At 38.4% G+C, this 18,795-nt stretch overlaps 1 protein-coding gene across 1 annotated transcript; it reads right to left on the bottom strand.

The window, feature by feature from the left end:
• Window positions 1-5,569: 5,569 nt before the first annotated feature.
• On the bottom strand, window positions 5,570-16,817 carry LOC140235369 (uncharacterized). The gene is made up of 8 exons (XM_072315398.1): window positions 16,736-16,817; window positions 13,162-14,255; window positions 12,389-12,694; window positions 11,273-11,395; window positions 10,505-10,674; window positions 9,643-10,136; window positions 8,768-9,026; window positions 5,570-8,067 (listed from the first exon to the last, which is right to left on the bottom strand). The coding sequence occupies exons 1-8, from the start codon at window positions 16,815-16,817 to the stop codon at window positions 7,617-7,619; spliced, it is 2,979 nt and encodes a 992-aa protein (XP_072171499.1). The 3' UTR covers window positions 5,570-7,616.
• Between the last annotated feature and the right edge of the window lie 1,978 nt (window positions 16,818-18,795).

Here is an 18,795-nt window from a genome sequence, read left to right as displayed (position 1 = left end):
CTTCTGCATACTCTGTCAGCAGCTGTTTAAGGCAGCAGCCTTGAGGAGGTTGAATGTCAGTGATCCTTATTACTTACGGAAAATGTGCACTTTAAAAACAGTGTGCATGTCTTTGATGATTACATTCAACTCACTGACTTTTCTTGATTGCAGTGCAGATGGGCCTCACATAACAGGTGCCAGAATCAAAAGGTCCAAATTCAATGCAAACAAGCGTATAATATGCACATTTTACAGTACACAGATAAAGCAAAGTAAGGATAATCAATGAACTTTCGTAGACTTTAAGTAGATATCACAATCTTTCTGTTAATGGTAGCTTCTTTTCTCTTTGGCTTGCCACGCCAATTGACATTGCTGGAAGATGATGCTTCGAATCAATTCCTTGAATATGATTTGCTGGATGAAATAGGTAGATTAATCAAATTACAAATTATGTCTCCTACTTACCCCTTCGTGATGAAATTGTAGTAGAATAAGATGATAATCATGTCTGATATACCTGTAGAGTAATGTATAGAAGTTTCCCGTAAGTACGTTTGGTAAGTCCAGAACAACGAGAAAGGTGTTCTCAATCATGTTTTGTATTATCTTGTAGTTACATGTAATGTTGTATGCCTATTCATATCAGATAATTGGGTAAAGTCCTTGTCACCTTTGTGGTAAAGTTTTTGGAAAAATTTGCACAGTCGGCATACTCAAGCATTGAAGTTGATGTGGAAGAAGTGACTCTTCTAAATATCTCAAGACTACTAGCTAAGACTCGATACTCAAATTTGACATGACTTGTCACTCTTGGGTGTTCCGACATGACTGACATGGGAATGAAGAGATTCTTATGCTGACATTATCAGGAGCATGTGGCTTGTCTGCAAGAGGTAGAGCTGGAATAGTTATGATGAAAGATGATTTGTATATATTTGGAGGATATATTGGCCAAGGCTACATTGCATAGCAGACTAATTTCAGCCTTTCTAGGTAGAGGTAACTACAGCAGTTGACAATGGTAGCAGCTACCATGGCAACACTAGTACATGCTGATAGCCATTACTAGCTGCGCATGTTGATGCGATTGCAGAGTGCTACATAAGTACTCTAAGTCTTTTCTGCAACATAAACTTTGGACTGTCAGCATTATATTCCAAGACACCCTACACAATCCCTTTTTTGAAGCTGATACACAACTTGCTTGTGTCTGGACATAATTGATGTAGCAGTAACGTGTAACCAAGTGATGCAATTAGCAAAGCCCCTTTTCACATGTGTCTTGTATTGACAACATCATCGTGTAAATGTACTGTGATTAGAAGTCGACAGTGGACCTGTTCAGTATTTAACAGATAACAGGCAGTTAATAAGTGTACATTTAATCAGGACAGTCTGTGTTATGTAAGTTGTTCATACTTGGGAATACAGCTGTAGTCAAAAACCAGTTACAGGTACCCATGTATTATGGCAATTGACTGCCATATTTGTATGCATATCATCGCAATGTGTGTATGTTAGTCTTGTATGATCACCATCAGCATGTCCCACACCTAAACTGAAATTTTGTGTTTGTGTGTGATGAAATGTAATATGCGCTTTATCTGTCATCATGTGTGAGAATGTATGTCACTGGATTCCATGAGTCAGGGTATATTGTAACATATGAGGCACCTTAGTGTACATGATATGCAGTGGAGTTGATTGTTGTACTGCAAGTGTATTAATTTTATTTTGTGTAAAGGACAAAGCAGAAGCTGGTAATAGTGAGTGGAAGGGCTAAATCTCATCCCCACCCTGAAATGATGGGAAGGGACTAATGGACGAGCCATAGTTTGATATCTTTTATGTGACAGTCTGATAAACTGTTTTCCACATACACCATTTGAGTCTCATGTATTTGTAGTAACATTCTCATGGCAATGACACAGCTGGAACAACAATTCTAATGCCTACTGACAGTTTCCATTAGAGATTATTTGAGACACTTGAGGGGTCTGGTTGATGGAAGTGGAAGAGCTGTTACACATATCCTCTTACAAACACATTCATTTTCAAGTATTCAAGAATTCAGGAAAGGTGAGAAAATGAGATACCTTACACCGTCTCCTGAATTCCATCCCTTTTGGGCATTCAGCAGACTCATGTTTATCAAGAACTGAAATTCAGAGTAGGTCTGTCTAGTGAATAGTCGCAGTGCTCATCCAAGTGGGATGTTTACCAGTTTGTGAGATGTTGATCACGTCCAGAGGGGGAGGTGTCTTGAGAAGGAAGGGGAGAAAATATTGCTGCTGTTGTGGTAGAGGGGAGACTTTCAAAGTTATCCATCTGCTCACGGTATTATGTACTCATTTTTTGGCCATGTTTATAGATGCCTGTGCCATGTCAGATGCATGTTGTCAAAAGATCATCACACTTGAAAAAACAAAACAAAAACAGAAACATTTACGGCATTAAACTTTTGCAAATTTGAGCTGACAGACTTTTCACGTCATGAAAATTTCACTAATTTCCAACCATTAGAAATGTCTGAGAATGCCAAAAAACATAAGACAGTGGACTCCCATTATAATAAAGTCCTTGGGACCGGCAATTTCCTTGCGTTATGTCGAAATTTTGTTATAACCAAACAAATAAACAATAAAAATACATAGAGTGGAAAATGTTGTGGCCTGAATTTTTACTTCGTTAATATTTCCTACGTTTTAAGCTTCTGCATGGCTTCGGCAAAGTAACATCGTTCAAAATATATTCCATTGTGATTTGTAAGAGTAAATTGGGAGAGGTGTAATTATTTTAGGTGATGAGCAGCTCCTTGTTTATTCTTTTAAAAAAATGCAAAAATCTAAAATTGCCTTGTTGCTAAATTATTTGGGCAGATTCAGATTCAGCTCCCTCAAAAAAGGGCAAAACCATCCCAAAATATTGGATTGATGTTAAAACAAGGTTCAGCCTCTGGCACCCAGACTATCCAGTCCTACATACTCTCATAGCACAGTTTCAGTGTCATCCAAAGGTATGTATAGGTAGGCCTTTAGGTATAATGGTACTAAGTGTCTTGGATTGTGTAGACAAAAACATGAATCATGACTCCTATGTGAAATTTTCGTGCACAAAATAACTCCTGTCGTCGAGGGAACCAGAGTTGATGTTTGTATGCATAGTGACATGATGTAGTGAGGTACACAAAATGTACATATACATTGTACACGTGTACAAATTTTTCTCTGTAGTATGGTAATACCTGGTGAAAATGGTGCACATTGTGAGATGGTATTTGAGCGGTTGCTTCCCTAAGCAATAGTACATGTATGGAATGTTTGTGTCATGTTCTTCCTTGTAATTACAAAGATTATGTAATAACTCAGCTGTGGTTGTGAATACCATGGGAACCCATGCATTTCTCTTGATATGAATCAGAAGAAAAATTTTTGTTACATCTTTTGTTGCTTGTAATATGTGATTATCAGTGAGTTGGATTCATATAATGTAGCAGCTCAAGTTTTGTATATGCATATGGCACATTGTCATGCTGCTGATTTCTCAGTAGAAGTCAAGTTTTTGCTTTCACACATTAAAAATAAAAATCCATCCCTTTTTTTTTTCTTTTTTGAATACCTGGAGTCAAGAGTACTAGTAACCTGTAAAGAAGATAATGATAAATCACAATTTACTCTGTATGTTGAATCTCGCCCGTCACTTCATTCATGGGAACCTCCGACGCTATAACAAGCTACTTGTTACCACTGAAATTTCATCATCATATCAGATATCTTGTTATATTAGGGATAACAACAAATGAATATAAAAGGATCGGAACCACAAAATTACCACGTTGTTATATCAGGTATCTCACAATATCTGACCATGTTACGTTGAAGTTTCACTGTACCTGTACAAATCCAGACCACAAGACCATTTACATGATAGTACTTTAAAACCATCAAAGAGACAATGATTAATCCCATGAACAGGTGTGGTTGGAGTTGGTCATTCCTCATTCTCTGCAAATACATTGTGTATAAACAGCCTAATTTCCAGGGTATATGGCCACACTGTAGATGCATTGTATCTGCCTATACAGTGTATGATGCAGACAAAGTGATTATGGTCACTGAAACTGGGAATGTGGTTCATTTAGACCCTTTTTTATTTTTTATTTTTTTAGATAAGAAGTTGCAGGACAATCCAATTTTTGCTACTTAATTTTCAGAACCCTTTTCACATTTTTTTTGTCGTTGTTCATATTTGCAATGATTTACGTGCCAAAATAATGGTGTAATATGATTCTTTGTTACCTGTGTCCTCCCGTAGTATTTGCCATGATGATACTTGGGCATGCATAATTTTTGTTGATGATGAACAAATACATGTGCCAGGTAGGCTTACACCAGACAGGGTACAGAATGTATTCTCAACAGTCACTTACCCTAACAATATTAAGTTAGTACTGTGTATCGTGAATAGTCAGTTTCGATTCGCATCTAGCATGGATGTGTCATTGAAAGATGCAATTTACAGATACCAGAAATGATAATCATGCTTCTTCATTTATCATACAACATATGAACTGTAACTTGCCAGCTTTATATCTGTTTTTGAAGAAGTGTGTGAGTAAATGGTTGGGGTAGAAAGTGCATTGATTGCATTTATGCAACTCAAACATAGACGCGTATGCATGTCTTGATTTCAACTGTGCATTTCATGTTCAAGACTTCACTAAAGATGTAAATACAGTGTACAATGAACTGCTGCATTGATGGTGGTTCATAAAACTGGGTGCTTCAACACAGGAGAAGAAGAAAAAAAAAAGGAAATTTGTGCTTGTACATTTATCATTAAGTGATTCCATCCATATACCAAGCGAACTTCAGTCTGCAACTGTATTCCATGTAATGATGTTTTCACTGTGATTATATGCCAGTCGACCTCCCAGAACATTTGTACATTTGCATCTATTTTGATGGGGAAACTTGCATACCGTAATTGTGTGCATGAGTGTTAAAAATGCCAGCTTTATTTTCATTTTTTGTTATTTGGTTATTTTAGAGACTGTGATAATCTCCCCAAAAGAACAAAAGCTTACCAGCACAAGGCACTCTTGATACATGTATGATATTTTTGATCAGTACAGGAGAGCTCAAATTACATTTGATCAGCTCTCTGTAAGTAATGTGCTCATTGACATGTTTGGTTTGTTTTTGTTCACCGTTCACATCTTAAAGATTGTCCTGAAGTCATGTATGTATACCCCGTACTTGTGATCCAATACCCATGTTCTATATATTGTTGACTTGTTATAACCATCCAAGATGTGATGTATGTGAAAGCAATAAAAGTCACTTTCATGATAAATACAGCGTGGTCAATCTTCTGTCTGTCTCCCCCCCCCCCCCTCCCATGTCATTTTAGATTTAGTGTGTAACATACACACACACACACACAAACACACAACACATATATCAGTTGCAGAAACTAGCGCAAAAATAAAAGCATGCAAATATTTATGTTGTTATGTGTACCATCATCAAATGTCTTGTTTCTGCAGAATTAAAAACACAGGAAATTCATCGTACCTGGTAGAATGCAAAATATTATTTGTGGGAAAATATCTACTTTTACAGTATACAAGTAGTGTACTGTACATTGTACCCTCTTGTCAAATGAATTGTTGAAAAATGCAGACTATAATTCACACCAACTTACTGAAGAACACTGGTATCAGGAAGCATTTAATGGATGGAATTAGATGCATGCTATGTATAGAACTTTGAACCATCCATCTGCAGGCACATTAGAGAAATTATGCATGTACAGTGCACTCCCGTTATAACGTACATGGTTATAACAAATTCCTGTTACTACGAAGTAAAAATTCAGGCCGCATTGTCTACTCCATGTATTTTTACTGTTTATTAGTTTGGTTATAACAAAATTTTGATATAAGCGAAAGAAAACTGCCGGTCCCGAGGACTTTGTTATAATGGGCGTCCACGTACTGTACAATGTATGTGGTTGGCTCACAGACAAGTGTAACATTCGTCAAGTATGCAACTGCAGCATGGTTGCATTACTGTTCTAAATACACTATGCTTTTACTGCTACTTCTTCCTTCTGGTATGAAAGTCTGCTAATCATACCATACTCAAAACATCTCAAGACATATGTCATGCTAGATCTAGGAGAGAACACTTGCAGCACCTGTAATCATTTATAAAAACAAACCCCAAGAAATAGGGCAAGCTACCATGGCACAGAAATCATTAGTTCATACCACCTTTGATTGTCAACATGTCTGGAGCATGCAGTACTTATTTGCATGGGATCCACTGTACATGTTTCATACAATAAGAGTCTCACATCTATGCAATAAAATAGAGGACAATATAGTGATATAGAATTACAAGATGGTAGCAAAGCTGACTTTGATGTGTTTATTATATAGGCAGTTGAATTTCTGGAATTTTTCATCAGAAGGTCATCAGCTATTGGCAAAACTTGTACAAAAAAAAATGCAATGTCACATGTAAAGCAATTACATTTTCATAATACAGCTCTCCATAATTCTCCCAGAAACAACAGCCAATATTGAGATGTGTCTTGTCATGATATACATGTACATGTAATCTCGCTATACTGATAAAAGAAAATCCCCTGTACCCACAAGGACCATTTTATAAAAAAAAAAAAGATGAGATCACACTGCCTAATAAACTCTATCACAGCCAACAACTGGCCAGTTAATGTCAATCAAAGAGTCATGCTAATAACATTGTTCAGAAAATGTGGATTTCATCTGACAAATTTGTTGAATGTCACAATTTGAGTCTGCTTTCAGTTGATCGAAACCTTGCTGGTTTTGAGAGAAAACGAACATATAAACGTCAGTGCACAGTTATGATCAGTCACTTAACTCAGATGCATACCAGGTATATGCTCAGAGGAGACAGCAACACACATTTCAATACAATTTTTCTAATAATATTGCACACTATTCTCTATCATAAACATCACTTAGTGTTTATTTATACTGATCTTGTCAATGCTCTCTGTAAAAGATACCTAAATGTAGGTTTGTCCTGCTTGTTTCAGAAATAAAAGCAGAGAATTACACATGCAGACACCTCTGGGGAAAATGTACCAAAGACACTCTAGTTGAATACTGTGCTTGTACTTATCTATGAACATCAATCATTTACATCGTGACATACAAACATATGCCACCCAAAAATTTTTTGGCTTCAAATCGGGACTAACTGGTCACATTGGCCTGAATTCACAAAGGCGGTTTAAATTCTGACCATGGATTATGCAAATTTTGCCTATGCAAATGGGCATGACAGATCAGTTTACAATAAACAGACATCCAATGATGAATGTGCCCTGACGTGTGCATGTGAAAGGTATGTCCATCTTGCACTTGCTTTAAACCACTTTTGTGATTTTGGGTCAATGGGTCAAAGCAGATATATACACATATAGAAAACAAGGAGAGTACTGCAGAGTTGTTTAGATATAGCATATTCAATGTTGCAAGTTTGTGCTAATAGATTTGGAGCATAGTTCAGCCATTTGAATTTGGGCAATTAAATCTTCACACACAAACCCATTGACAAACAACTTCTTGGTCATCAACAGGATACTGTTTTTATTGCTTCAGATAGCCTAGCCATGGCCTTATCTGTGTTCTCCCTTGCACCTAGGAGTGAAATCCTCTCAGCCTCCACTCTTTCCCTCCTCAACTCATGCTGCCTTCCCTCAGAGCTTTCCCTAACAAACTCTCTCCGCAGTCCTTTGAGCTTCTCCACATCAGGGTTGTCTAAGGTTGCATCACTTTTGATCCTTGCACCGACACTTGTAACATATTTACCCTTATCTGCAAGTGGGTTTGTCCTTGTCTGTGGAGACCCTTGTGCTTCTTGCAGGAACTTGTGTGTGTGCTGCAGTTCTTGTGCCACATGAGAAATGCTGTCTGTGATGGCATGTTCCATATGCTCCAAGGGGGTGTGAGATGAAAAGTGCACATCCTCGGGTAAATGGGACACCAGTGAGTGATAAAAGAGCAGTAGCTCTCTTTTGTTTCTGAATAACAAAAAGGATGAAAATGTACACAATTTTTATTAAAGTCAACGTTCAATGAAATAAGCTCAAACTACAAAAATCACGTTACACATTGAGCTTTTATTGCTGAAGAAAAAAACAGATTGAGACAACTACCATGTGAAGAAAACAAGGGCTATAATATGCAAAAATGCATGCATTACAAAGTTGCCTTGTACTGAAAGGAAATGGGAAATCTGAAGTCTTGTTCAAACATCAATTCTTTTTTTGATTGCCTTTTCTCCCGTTTTGTTTTGTTTAGAGGCTTTTCTGTGGTGAATTTGTGTGGTAATTCTACATACAGCTTTGTTAAAAAAAAAAACCAAAAAAACATGCATACCACAGATGAAATAGTTTACTACGTTGAAATACACAAAAAAGCAAGGATGTTTCGTACCAGAATCTCAAGTGAAGATTACATAATACATTTAATAGCTTCTTTCAAAGCTCCTTACATTACCAAACTTTGTCAGGTACAAAATCAGCTATTGCTCTATGAAGCAAGAGTTGCTCAATTCATGGGAAAGTTGGAAGGCTGATATAGACAACTCCTGAGATAGGATTACCCCGTAAGAATATGAATGTGAAGATACCAGTAAGCCAACCTATTATCCCTTCACATTTTTGGGAATCTTACGGGAAAGAAGAGTGCTGGTATAAATTTTTTTGCAACATGTCTCACTTTGTGCACACCATCATTTGGGCACTTTTGCTCTTCAGCTCACGGAAGAAGACCCGTACTCGCTTCAGGGTCCCAGCTGTGCAGCATAAACTGCGCTGAAACGTCGTGTGCTCTCCTGTGCACATTTCACGAAACTTCATCTGCTGGCAAAGCATGCTGGGAAGGCATGTGAGCTGGGTGTAGGTGGAGGAAACCCTTAGGTGAGTCTGACTCTGGAATGTGTCCAGAGCTAGTTCATCTTCCCTTGATAGAACTTCACCTACATACACATACACAAAATATAAGTATATAGATCACAATGATGATTATCGTAATGACGATTACAATATACATACTAATCTGTTAAATTGTTATGATGATGATAACATTATAGACTATGACAAAAGGAATCCTGTTTATCGCAATATGATAACAATAGCACTACAAGTAGAAAGGATAAAGTAATTCTATGACTCGATAAGTTATGATATAAAGCACTAAATGTTACATTAAGGTAAGATTTATAGTTTGTAGATTTCAAAGAAAAAAGACATCACTAGGCTTCATAAAACTGCATTAATGTAAATGTAAACATTGGCTGTACTTTGCTTTGGCTAAGCAGACCATACCAATGCAGTACTGTACCTGCCTTCTCATTCTGTTTTCCAGTGTACCATTGTGATACAAATGCAACACACTTTACACATGGATACACCATCATAGTGCCCATACAAGTATGATGTGACACATCTTTAGTTGAAGGTTGCATTCCTATTTGCGTGTGTGTGTGTGGGGGGGGGGGTATAAGAGGTTACCTTCTGGAACAGTTAGCTAAAGACATTAAAACACAGAAACACAATAATTGGTGCTGTCTTTTTTTTTTTTTAATGGGTCACCTGAATTTTCCGTTTCAAAGGGTAAGCTGATGGCAAGGTTATCTCCAATCACATCCCCTGCATTCACAGAGACCTGCCCACAGATGACTGACTGGTGTTCTGGATACGGTGAATTGCAATGTCCATCTTCCCTCCAGGCATCTGAGGGGAAATGACTCCTCCACTCCACAGCAAGCTGGTAATGGACCTGCGGACCATTCTCAAACTCGGGAATGGTAGTCATGGCAACAACATCAACACTCTGAGCGGGCTCCAGGGTGGCTGGTGATATCCTAAGATCACGTGCAGTTGACTTCATAGTGTGAGATGCTAGTTTGAGTCTCTTGGGAGGGGGCTCACACTGAGTAGTAGTCACTGTCTCTTTGTCCTCATCAAGTTTGGGTGGGATTGAAATGTGTGAGGAGGGGAACTGCACCGGGCCATCTGTCTGGTGAGGCTTTGAAGTGGGACCTGTTGCCAGGGGCAACACCAGGAGATGTAGGTCTGTTATTGGCCTGTGCATAAATTAAAAAAAAATGAATAGATGCTGATTAGAAAACTCCTGCATCACACCCATATAATGTCACAGTAATTACATTTTTTTCTTTTTTTTAAGTACACAATCAGTTCCTTCAAATCTTCTCACCCCCACACAGTCAATTTGCTTTCCATTTACCCCAATTAGTGTCACACACAAACACTAACAAATGGTTCATAATACCTGGTATACAAATTTCTATTATTAACTTACAAGGTTGCCAGGCATGCACAACAGAATCAAATGACCAAGTGCAAAGTGCAAACAAGCAGCCTCCTTCATTCTCTCTCACATAACATCACTGCAGCAAAAAGAATGTCCAAGACTTGAACAAGCTGCACTCACCACTGATTGTCATTTGTCACTCTCAGGCCAATTATCCAGTTCTCTTCAATGACACGCTGCCAGCCAGAAGTGACCTTTAACCCCTTAGTGACATCATCACTCGGCTGAGATGAGCCAGTAGCCGATGGTTGTTGGAAGCTTGACTCCCCACATAGCTGTATCATGGTAGGCTGGTGGAAGTGACAGGAGCAACGGAATTAGGAATAGACAATATATCACTAAAGCTTAACAATCATTTTCCTAATCAATATGTGTGACCAGCAAAAGACAAACAATTCTGACTGACGATCAAAAATAGTTTTGAGAACAGACAACCTTCTTCGTATAACAGAGTACTTGTCATATGCCGTTTTTCACATTTCAACTTCATATGCAGACCAAAATCATGTTCCAAGCAAATTTAATTAATTGGATATAGGAGACTGGGCCCCCTAGCAAAGTGGAGGCTCTGATTGCACAAACATGTGCACAATACAATGTATTGTGTGTGTGTGTAGTGCACTTCATGAGCACAAAGTACAGCATCCCTAATTTACGGCTGGCATCAAGGGTCCTGGAAACTCTATGATTATAGATGCTCTCTGGTTTTATCTTAGCCTTCTTTTTGAGCATACATGACAAAACTAAGTTGAGTTACAGCGGAGACACATAGCTAAGGTTGGAGAAATTCAAACTCAAGGATGGGAGTGGGAGATTTTGAGAAAATGCACTCAAAACTGGAGAGTTTGAGTCTCTGGGAAGGTATTGTGAGAGATTAGCTCCTTTTACCTGTCGACTCAGCTGAGTTGACTGGCCAGCAGCCATCTTGGAGAGATTCCATGCAGACTGGTGAATCATCCCCTCTTTCTGTCTTTGTGCCATTTCTTGTTCCTTCAGGGATGTTTGTCCATGCTAGCAGAGAAGTGACAAATTTGTGTTTGCAAAGAATATTTGCATTATTTGATCTAGATACAGACAATATGAAAGAATACAGAATTACATTTTGCCTATTACAACATTGTTGGCCTTGATAACTGTAAACATGATATATTTTGCAGTGTTTCCATTTTTGGCTAATGGTACTTAACAAGTCACCCAGTATTTGCAAACTTTGCAACTCACAAAAATATTGCTGTCCCCGACACTTCCGTGTTGTATATTGTATCCAAATTCCTGTATCATACTTGCAAAATATGTGGGGTTTAGTAAACAAAGAAATTAAAATGTTTCATATCAAGGTGGGTATCTTATGTAACAAATTCTCTTTACAGAAACTAACTACTGGTACTTCATGACAAGATACTAAGAAAAAAGGGAAATTCGGCACTATCTGACCCCCCCCCCCCCCCTTAGATCTGCAGCCTCTGCAACAAACAAGAAACCTGCTGAAAAATATTATATGATTTCACAAAATTAAGATATATAACAATGATGGAAATTTCAAGTCAGCCTCTCTGTTTTGTATCAGTGTCATAAAGCAAATGAACATAATTCATGTCAATAACTTGACAGCTGCTAAAAAGTAAAATTTTGTAACTGTCATGCACCAACAGAACACCCGTCAGCACCGACATAACATCTGTCATACACCGACAAAACATTCTTGGATCAGCACCGAATGACTACAGCTGTTCACGCCATGTTTGCCAACTCCAACTCTCCTGTCCCGAATGGACACTTTTATTCCACCCCACCCTGGTTTAACCAAGGAGGTAGTTTCGCACTGCTGTTCTCCATCACAGTAACAAACCACATTCAAATTCCAACAGTGCACTGTAATTGTTCATGAACCAACATTCACAATGATGAATGTTAGATCATACTGATCTTGGGTGATGATGACTTGAATCCTTCTTGGCACCTAGATGTGCTCTTATCTAATATTTTTCTTCTGATGCAAAATACCTTGACCCTCATCTCCAGTGCCTGCACTGCAGTGAGAAGGTTCTTGGGACATTTCGCTGACCGGCTGCCCCCTGGTGTACTTCCTTCCTCAGGTTCACCAGAAACGACCTTTGACCTGCCCTCCGTCTCCGGCAGCAGCCGGTCGCTGGTGATGAGCTGCAGATCCATGTCAGTCAGGATGAAATCTGGGAATGATGTCGTGGTGCTGCTTACCCTTGTGTCCAGCAACAGAAGCAATTGTTCTCTGCCATTGTTCAAGAAGCTGTCTATATGAAGTGATGATACACAGTCCCACTTTTGAACAACCTGGAGAGAGAGAAAAAAAAAGTATTTCTCAGCATAAAGTGGTTTATGATACTCACAAAAAAAGAATTTCACACTTCAAAACAGTTCATAAAATGTCAAAAGGTTTCCTCACCTATGGAGAAAAAGCTGCACAGAGGAAATATGTAGAACTAACCTACCAACTTCTTATCGATTTCACTGTCTACATTACAATTAGTATCAACACACCCTATGAGATGACACAAATACACGTGTACTTGACAAGACAACTGAAATCTTTGAAACAGCAGAGGTACAAAATGAATTTTCTGATATTGTTAATCTTTAATGATACTCCTGCATCTTCCAAATTTCTTTTTCAGTAACACCAATGTGTTCAAAGCTGCAATCCCTCAGAGATACAAGAAAAGTAAAATATCAGCAATATTTCTATTGTTCACAATATGACACTGCTTAGCACACACAGTGACTCCCACACATCCACTCACCTTAGATGTTGAGCCTTTTACGACACAGACCTGCCCTCCATCCGACATCACCGCTGTCATCTTCTCACCTCTCATTTCCATGGGAACAACACGGACTGCATCATCAAATGGTATCCAAGCTAGCCGACAGAACTGTCCATTCTTGAATTCCAACAGCTGCCTCATGGAAGTGGCAATGTAAGTCAAGTTTGGGGTGGACACGGCTGGTCGGTGTGATTGTGTCCACTTCCCTCTTTTTCGACGATCACAAGAAGTTGGAGCCATCCCTGAAATACTACTGTGCATGCATTGAGTGATGGAAGCATATGCATGCGGCACAAAACTTGTATCTTCACATGCATTCCCTCGAGAATGCTTGGGAGTTGCCATTGCACGTTTTGATTCATCCATACAAATGTTACAGTGGACCCACTGAGTGTCATAACAATTTTCATCAGTTCCCCTTTCTGAGTTGTCATTGCCTCCAGAATTTGATTCTGCTGCTACAAAAATATGTAGAAAACCTTCTGAATCTACAGAGCAGGATTTGATGCTACTGTCCTTGCAAATGCTGATTCTTTCATCCTGTACAGTTTTCACATCATAAAAATTCTTGGCAGCATTCTTCATGGCATACTTCACCGTTCCATTTTCAATCCAGCAGACCACAGGGCCATCTAGAAGCCATATCGTCTTAGCAAGGAAAGGAATATTGGATCTGAATTTGCCAAACACAAAGCATCGCTGCACATCTGGGACATAAAACAGAACGGAATTCACAAAATGCTGGCGTGATATTTGACTTTGCATTAGAATGCATGGCAGGGCCCGCCCAGAACGTTGTTCTGCAATGTTTGCAACAGACACAATTTTCGGAACACCTAATGCTGGAATGACGGTCTCGTTTTCTGCAACTTTTGTGAATCGTCTTGATTCCAGAGAGAATGAATGCGAGACAGTTTTGAGCTTTGTTGAGTCACTGACTAGTGCTGTGCTCCTGTTTCCATCATCACTGCTCTGGGATCCAGAAGCTAACTCAAACTTGAGCACATGCCCCTGGTAGGCAAGCCATGCCATGTTTTGCAGCTGTACCGTATGTACACCTTTTGAAGTCACTCTTCAGATATGATCTGTTTAGACAAAAATAAACAAATACAAAAAATACTATATGCAAATATAATTGGAAAATATGTAGATATCGTAAGTTAAGTGATGTCAGTTCAGTTTGGCATTATTTCATGACCATAACGACTATTATCATTTTGTCAGGAAGGACAAAATCAAAAAGAAAATATTAACTCTCATTTCCAATAGCTACCATAATACATAGTGTAAAGCTTCTCACGACTGCAACAGAAAACAGTATCACTGAGATACTGAAACAGAGAGAGAGAGTACTGCTTCAAAGACCCTGTAGTGTGGGGATACCATGGAGTGGGAAACGGCTGACCCAGCTCTGATATATTTTGAGAATCCCCTGAAACAAACTGTGAACAGCTTTATCACTGATACGTAAATACACACACACCCACAGAATCTTGACTGGAGTCAACTGTAACCAAAGAGCGTATGCTTCCTGGATCACACATATTTCCCCACACTACCAGGTTTTAACACATCATAATATTACTACAGCACCACTGAATTGAACTTACAGGACAAGTTCACCTTCATGGACGTGTGGGTTTAGTGAATGCAGCAATATTAGTAGAACACATCGGTGAGAGTTTGAGGAAAATCAGACAATCCGTTCAAAAGTTATGAATTTTTGAAGTTTCTGCTCAGTCACGACTGGATGAGAAGACTACTATGGCTTGTGATGTCACATGAGTACAACGATATAAAGAAAGAATAAAGAAAATTCAACATATTTCCATTTTTCTCGCATAACGAAAGAACACTCAACTTCTCTCTTTCAAAAGGCAGGGGGAATAATATTACCCTTAATATATGTCAGTAACAATTTAAGTCAAAGAAATGTGCACTTTATTCAGAAAGTAAAGTTTTGTGAAATTCTCTTTTTATTTTCCTTATCTCATTGTACGCATGTGACATCATACACTGTAGAAGTCTTCTCATCCAGCAGTGACTGCGCAGATACTTCAAAAATTCATAACTTTTGAACGGATTGTCTGATTTTCCTCAAACTTTCACTGATGTGTTCTACTAATATTGCTGCATTCTCTCAATCCTTATGTATATATGAAGGTGGACTTGTCCTTTATTAAGATTTAATTACTGTATTTTTAATATGAACTTGTCCCACACTCATTAATGATACAACATAATGTTTTCAAATACTGCTTCTTGCCACATCTTTAACACATAATATGCTGTTTATTATGCATTAATTGCTATGGTCCAACATGGAGAACCCCCCCCCCCCCCCGAACCCCACTCTAGCAATGCAAAGCCCACTGACTGCAAGAATAATTACTTTACAAACTTGGAAAACTACCGTACACAAAAATCTTTAATATGATCATCACAGTTACTGTACACACACACATTTTTCCCGACCAGATGACAGGGCTGTGTATCAGAGCTACCATACCAAGTCTCATGCATTCTGCGCGAGACCCACGCATTTAGGGTCCGTCTCAAGATCTCACGCATGAGGTACACTCATTTTTCTCACACATTGGGAGCATAGGTCAAAGGATTAACATGATAGTTGCAATTGAAGGTATATATCCCTTTTGTCTTTCAAAATAAGTAAAAAAAATAGACACCCAAGTATGCACCAGATCACACCATTAAGAGCTAAAAATTGAAAAAGCGCCGTATCGTGCTCCTGATCCCCCCGCTCACATGCGCCCGCGCCGAGGACGCCGAGTCATGAAAATCTCATGCATAAATATTTTTGGAACTTGGCATCTCTGAAGCTCTGGTGTATACAGTGGGCCTTGGCTACAGTTAATTTTTCCCTGATAAAGATAATACCAAACAATTAAAAAGCTGTAAATGACACAGGCTAAAACCTAGCTGCCTGCTCAATAAATGTAATAAAATTTAACTAACTTACTGTAACCTTAGCTTTGATGTAATGGTTAGTCTTAGATCTTGTATAGGCCTATTAAAGTTGTATGGATCTACATAAAATTACAAGAGTAACTGTTACTCAGTGTTTCACTAACACAGTTACAGTGTCACTGTTGAGACATTGTCCAGAGACCTTGGACCTTGCCCTTGGGAGTTGAGCTCGAATTGCTCTACAACAAACAACTTGACCTTAACTTAAAGAGGGGAATCACATCCCTAGACCCTACATAGAAATATTTATTACTTAAATTAATAACTCAAACGTAAGAAAACCATTACAATTCTGTGGAACACCCCCAAGACTCTGAGCCTAAGACGGTATGAATTTTTATATGAAGGCAAACTGTGGGTGGAATAGGATTGTGTACGGGTATTAACTGCGACCAGCAGCCCGTTAGCACTGGTCGCAGTAAGTGTACGGGGTATTAGGTGACCGTCGATGTGATGAGGGCAACGAGCTACTACTGCACTGGTACTAGTATTTGTATACCTATCTATGGCACTGGTGCAGTGGTGGTACGTATACTGGTACTATAGATACCTACCACTGTACCAGCCGACGATCCATCCATTGTCTTGCCTTCTTGGTTGAAACGACGATCCTCTCCACATTTTACAGAGATCACAGTTTCCATCTCAAACCACGCGCCAAACAAGCAACATCGGCAACACTGCACTGCGATACGCGGAACGTGTGTGGCTCTTCGTAAGGCCTTGCGGCGGTAGTGATACGTTGGAGGGGTACAGGGAGGTGAGAGGAAACACCTCCCTTGGTTGGAGAGGTTGGGGATACGGGACTGATGAGCAACTGCGTGACGTCATCACATGGGTTTTCCCCTTCGATTTTGATGTCGCGCTTTTACTTCGCTTGCTTGCAGAAGCGAGGCGCTCCGTATACCTAAAAATATACGCACTGATATCTAAGTAACGTCTAATGTTTATTTTTTATTGGGTATTTTAAAAAAAAGATATTTATGAGATTATATAGGCACAATCTGGGATTAATGTACCCTAATCCTAATCCTATCCTAACCTGTTCATATTAATGTCCTACCACCTATACCTATATACTACATCCTATTCGCAATTGATGATGTTGTTCTGCATCACATCTGCATCACATTCTTTTATATACCAGCAAAATGTAATGCATGAAGACATGGTTACTAAAACTGAATCACACACACCTTAATTAGGCCTATTAACATATGAAAATACCTCTTCATAACACAATTTGAAATTGTGAATAACTGAACGATAACGTAGGTACAATTTTTACCACAGAAAGTTTGAACCCAGCATAAATTTTTTGTTTTGTTTTTTTATTGTTCCATATTCCACATTTCAAGAAATACATAGAACATAAACATCACAATACAAAAGCCTGGATGAATTGTCAAGTACAGCTTATAAGACAATAAAACATGTGAAATATGAGGAATCTACATAGAAGCATTGCTTGTAGGGTGTAGATTCCCAGATGCGGATGTGAGATTATTTCTTACTTGGTATATGTAATTAAAGGAATGACAATTTGTGAATTGGAGAAATATAAACGCCAAAAAGTAAAAAGAAAAAAAGAAAAAACAAAGAAAACAATGTCCGCGGCACAAGACTTCTTGAGAGTTGCGTGATCACCCGAGCGAGGTACAAGTCAGATGCAGTGTACAATAGCAGAGATACCAAATGTGTACAAAGGAAGTTCAGGAGATAATACAGAAATCACGAGCGAGGCACATGTTACATAATCGATAATGTCAGTAATTCAATTTCAATTCAATGCGAAGTAATGCGAAGTATGATCAGAGAATGTCGAGGAGGATTGAATGTCGAGGAGGATTGAAGAATAGCTATAGATATGAATTCAGAAAAACTAGTTTAAGTTTATGCTTAAATGAATAGAGAGACTGGGATTGGATTATTTCTCTATCCAACTCATTCCAAAATTTAGGTCCTGTAGTGGTTATTGTTTTTAAAGCAGATACGGTCCGTACAGGAGAAAGATGAAAAGAATCTTTTTGTCTAGTAGGGTAAGAATGAACTTCAGTATTTTTGACGAACATCGAAGAAAACACATCAGGGAGACCACCTGAGTTTAACTGATACATAAATGACCAGATATTGAAATGATATAAATCCTGGATCTTAAGTGTTCTACTGGAAAAAAAAATAAGACATTAGTGTGTTCCAAAAATGTGGCGAAGTTAATTATCCGTATAACTCTTTTCTGTATCAGTAATAAAGAATTGAGTCTAGTTGTACAGCAGTTTCCCCATGCCAGGATTCCATAACCTATATAAGGCAAAAATAGAGTAGAATACAATGAATGGAGAACATGTTTAGGAAAATACTGTTTTAACTTATACGTAACACCTACATTTTTGGATAGTAATTTACGCAATGAATCAACATGAACTTTCCATGTCAACTTACAATCAATATAAAGACCAAGGAATTTTATATATTCCACCTGGTTCAATTCCACGTCGTTAACAACCAACTTACCCGGTAAAATATTGATTATATTGCTAAAAACCATAAATTTTGTCTTGGTCAAATTCAATGACAATTTATTAGCCTGAATCCACTTAGATACTGATTTTAATTCAGTAT

The sequence above is a fragment of the Diadema setosum genome, chromosome 11, assembly GCF_964275005.1.
Source record: "Diadema setosum chromosome 11, eeDiaSeto1, whole genome shotgun sequence".
Taxonomy (NCBI): Eukaryota; Metazoa; Echinodermata; class Echinoidea; order Diadematoida; family Diadematidae; genus Diadema; species Diadema setosum.
Note: the sequence above shows the minus strand (reverse complement) of the source record. Positions and strands in the feature narration are given on the sequence as shown.

Bases quoted from the DNA above. Each gene is read 5' to 3' on its own strand.
- LOC140235369 (XM_072315398.1), bottom strand. From the start codon at position 16,817: ATGGAAACTGTGATCTCTGTAAAATGTGGAGAGGATCGTCGTTTCAAC. The intron at 11,396-12,388 runs GTATTTTGCATC...CTTCTCTGCTAG, and splicing joins CACTGGAGATGAGGGTCAAG to CATGGACAAACATCCCTGAA. The intron at 9,027-9,642 runs GTGACCCATTAA...ATGTGTATGTAG, and splicing joins CTTTGAAACGGAAAATTCAG to GTGAAGTTCTATCAAGGGAA.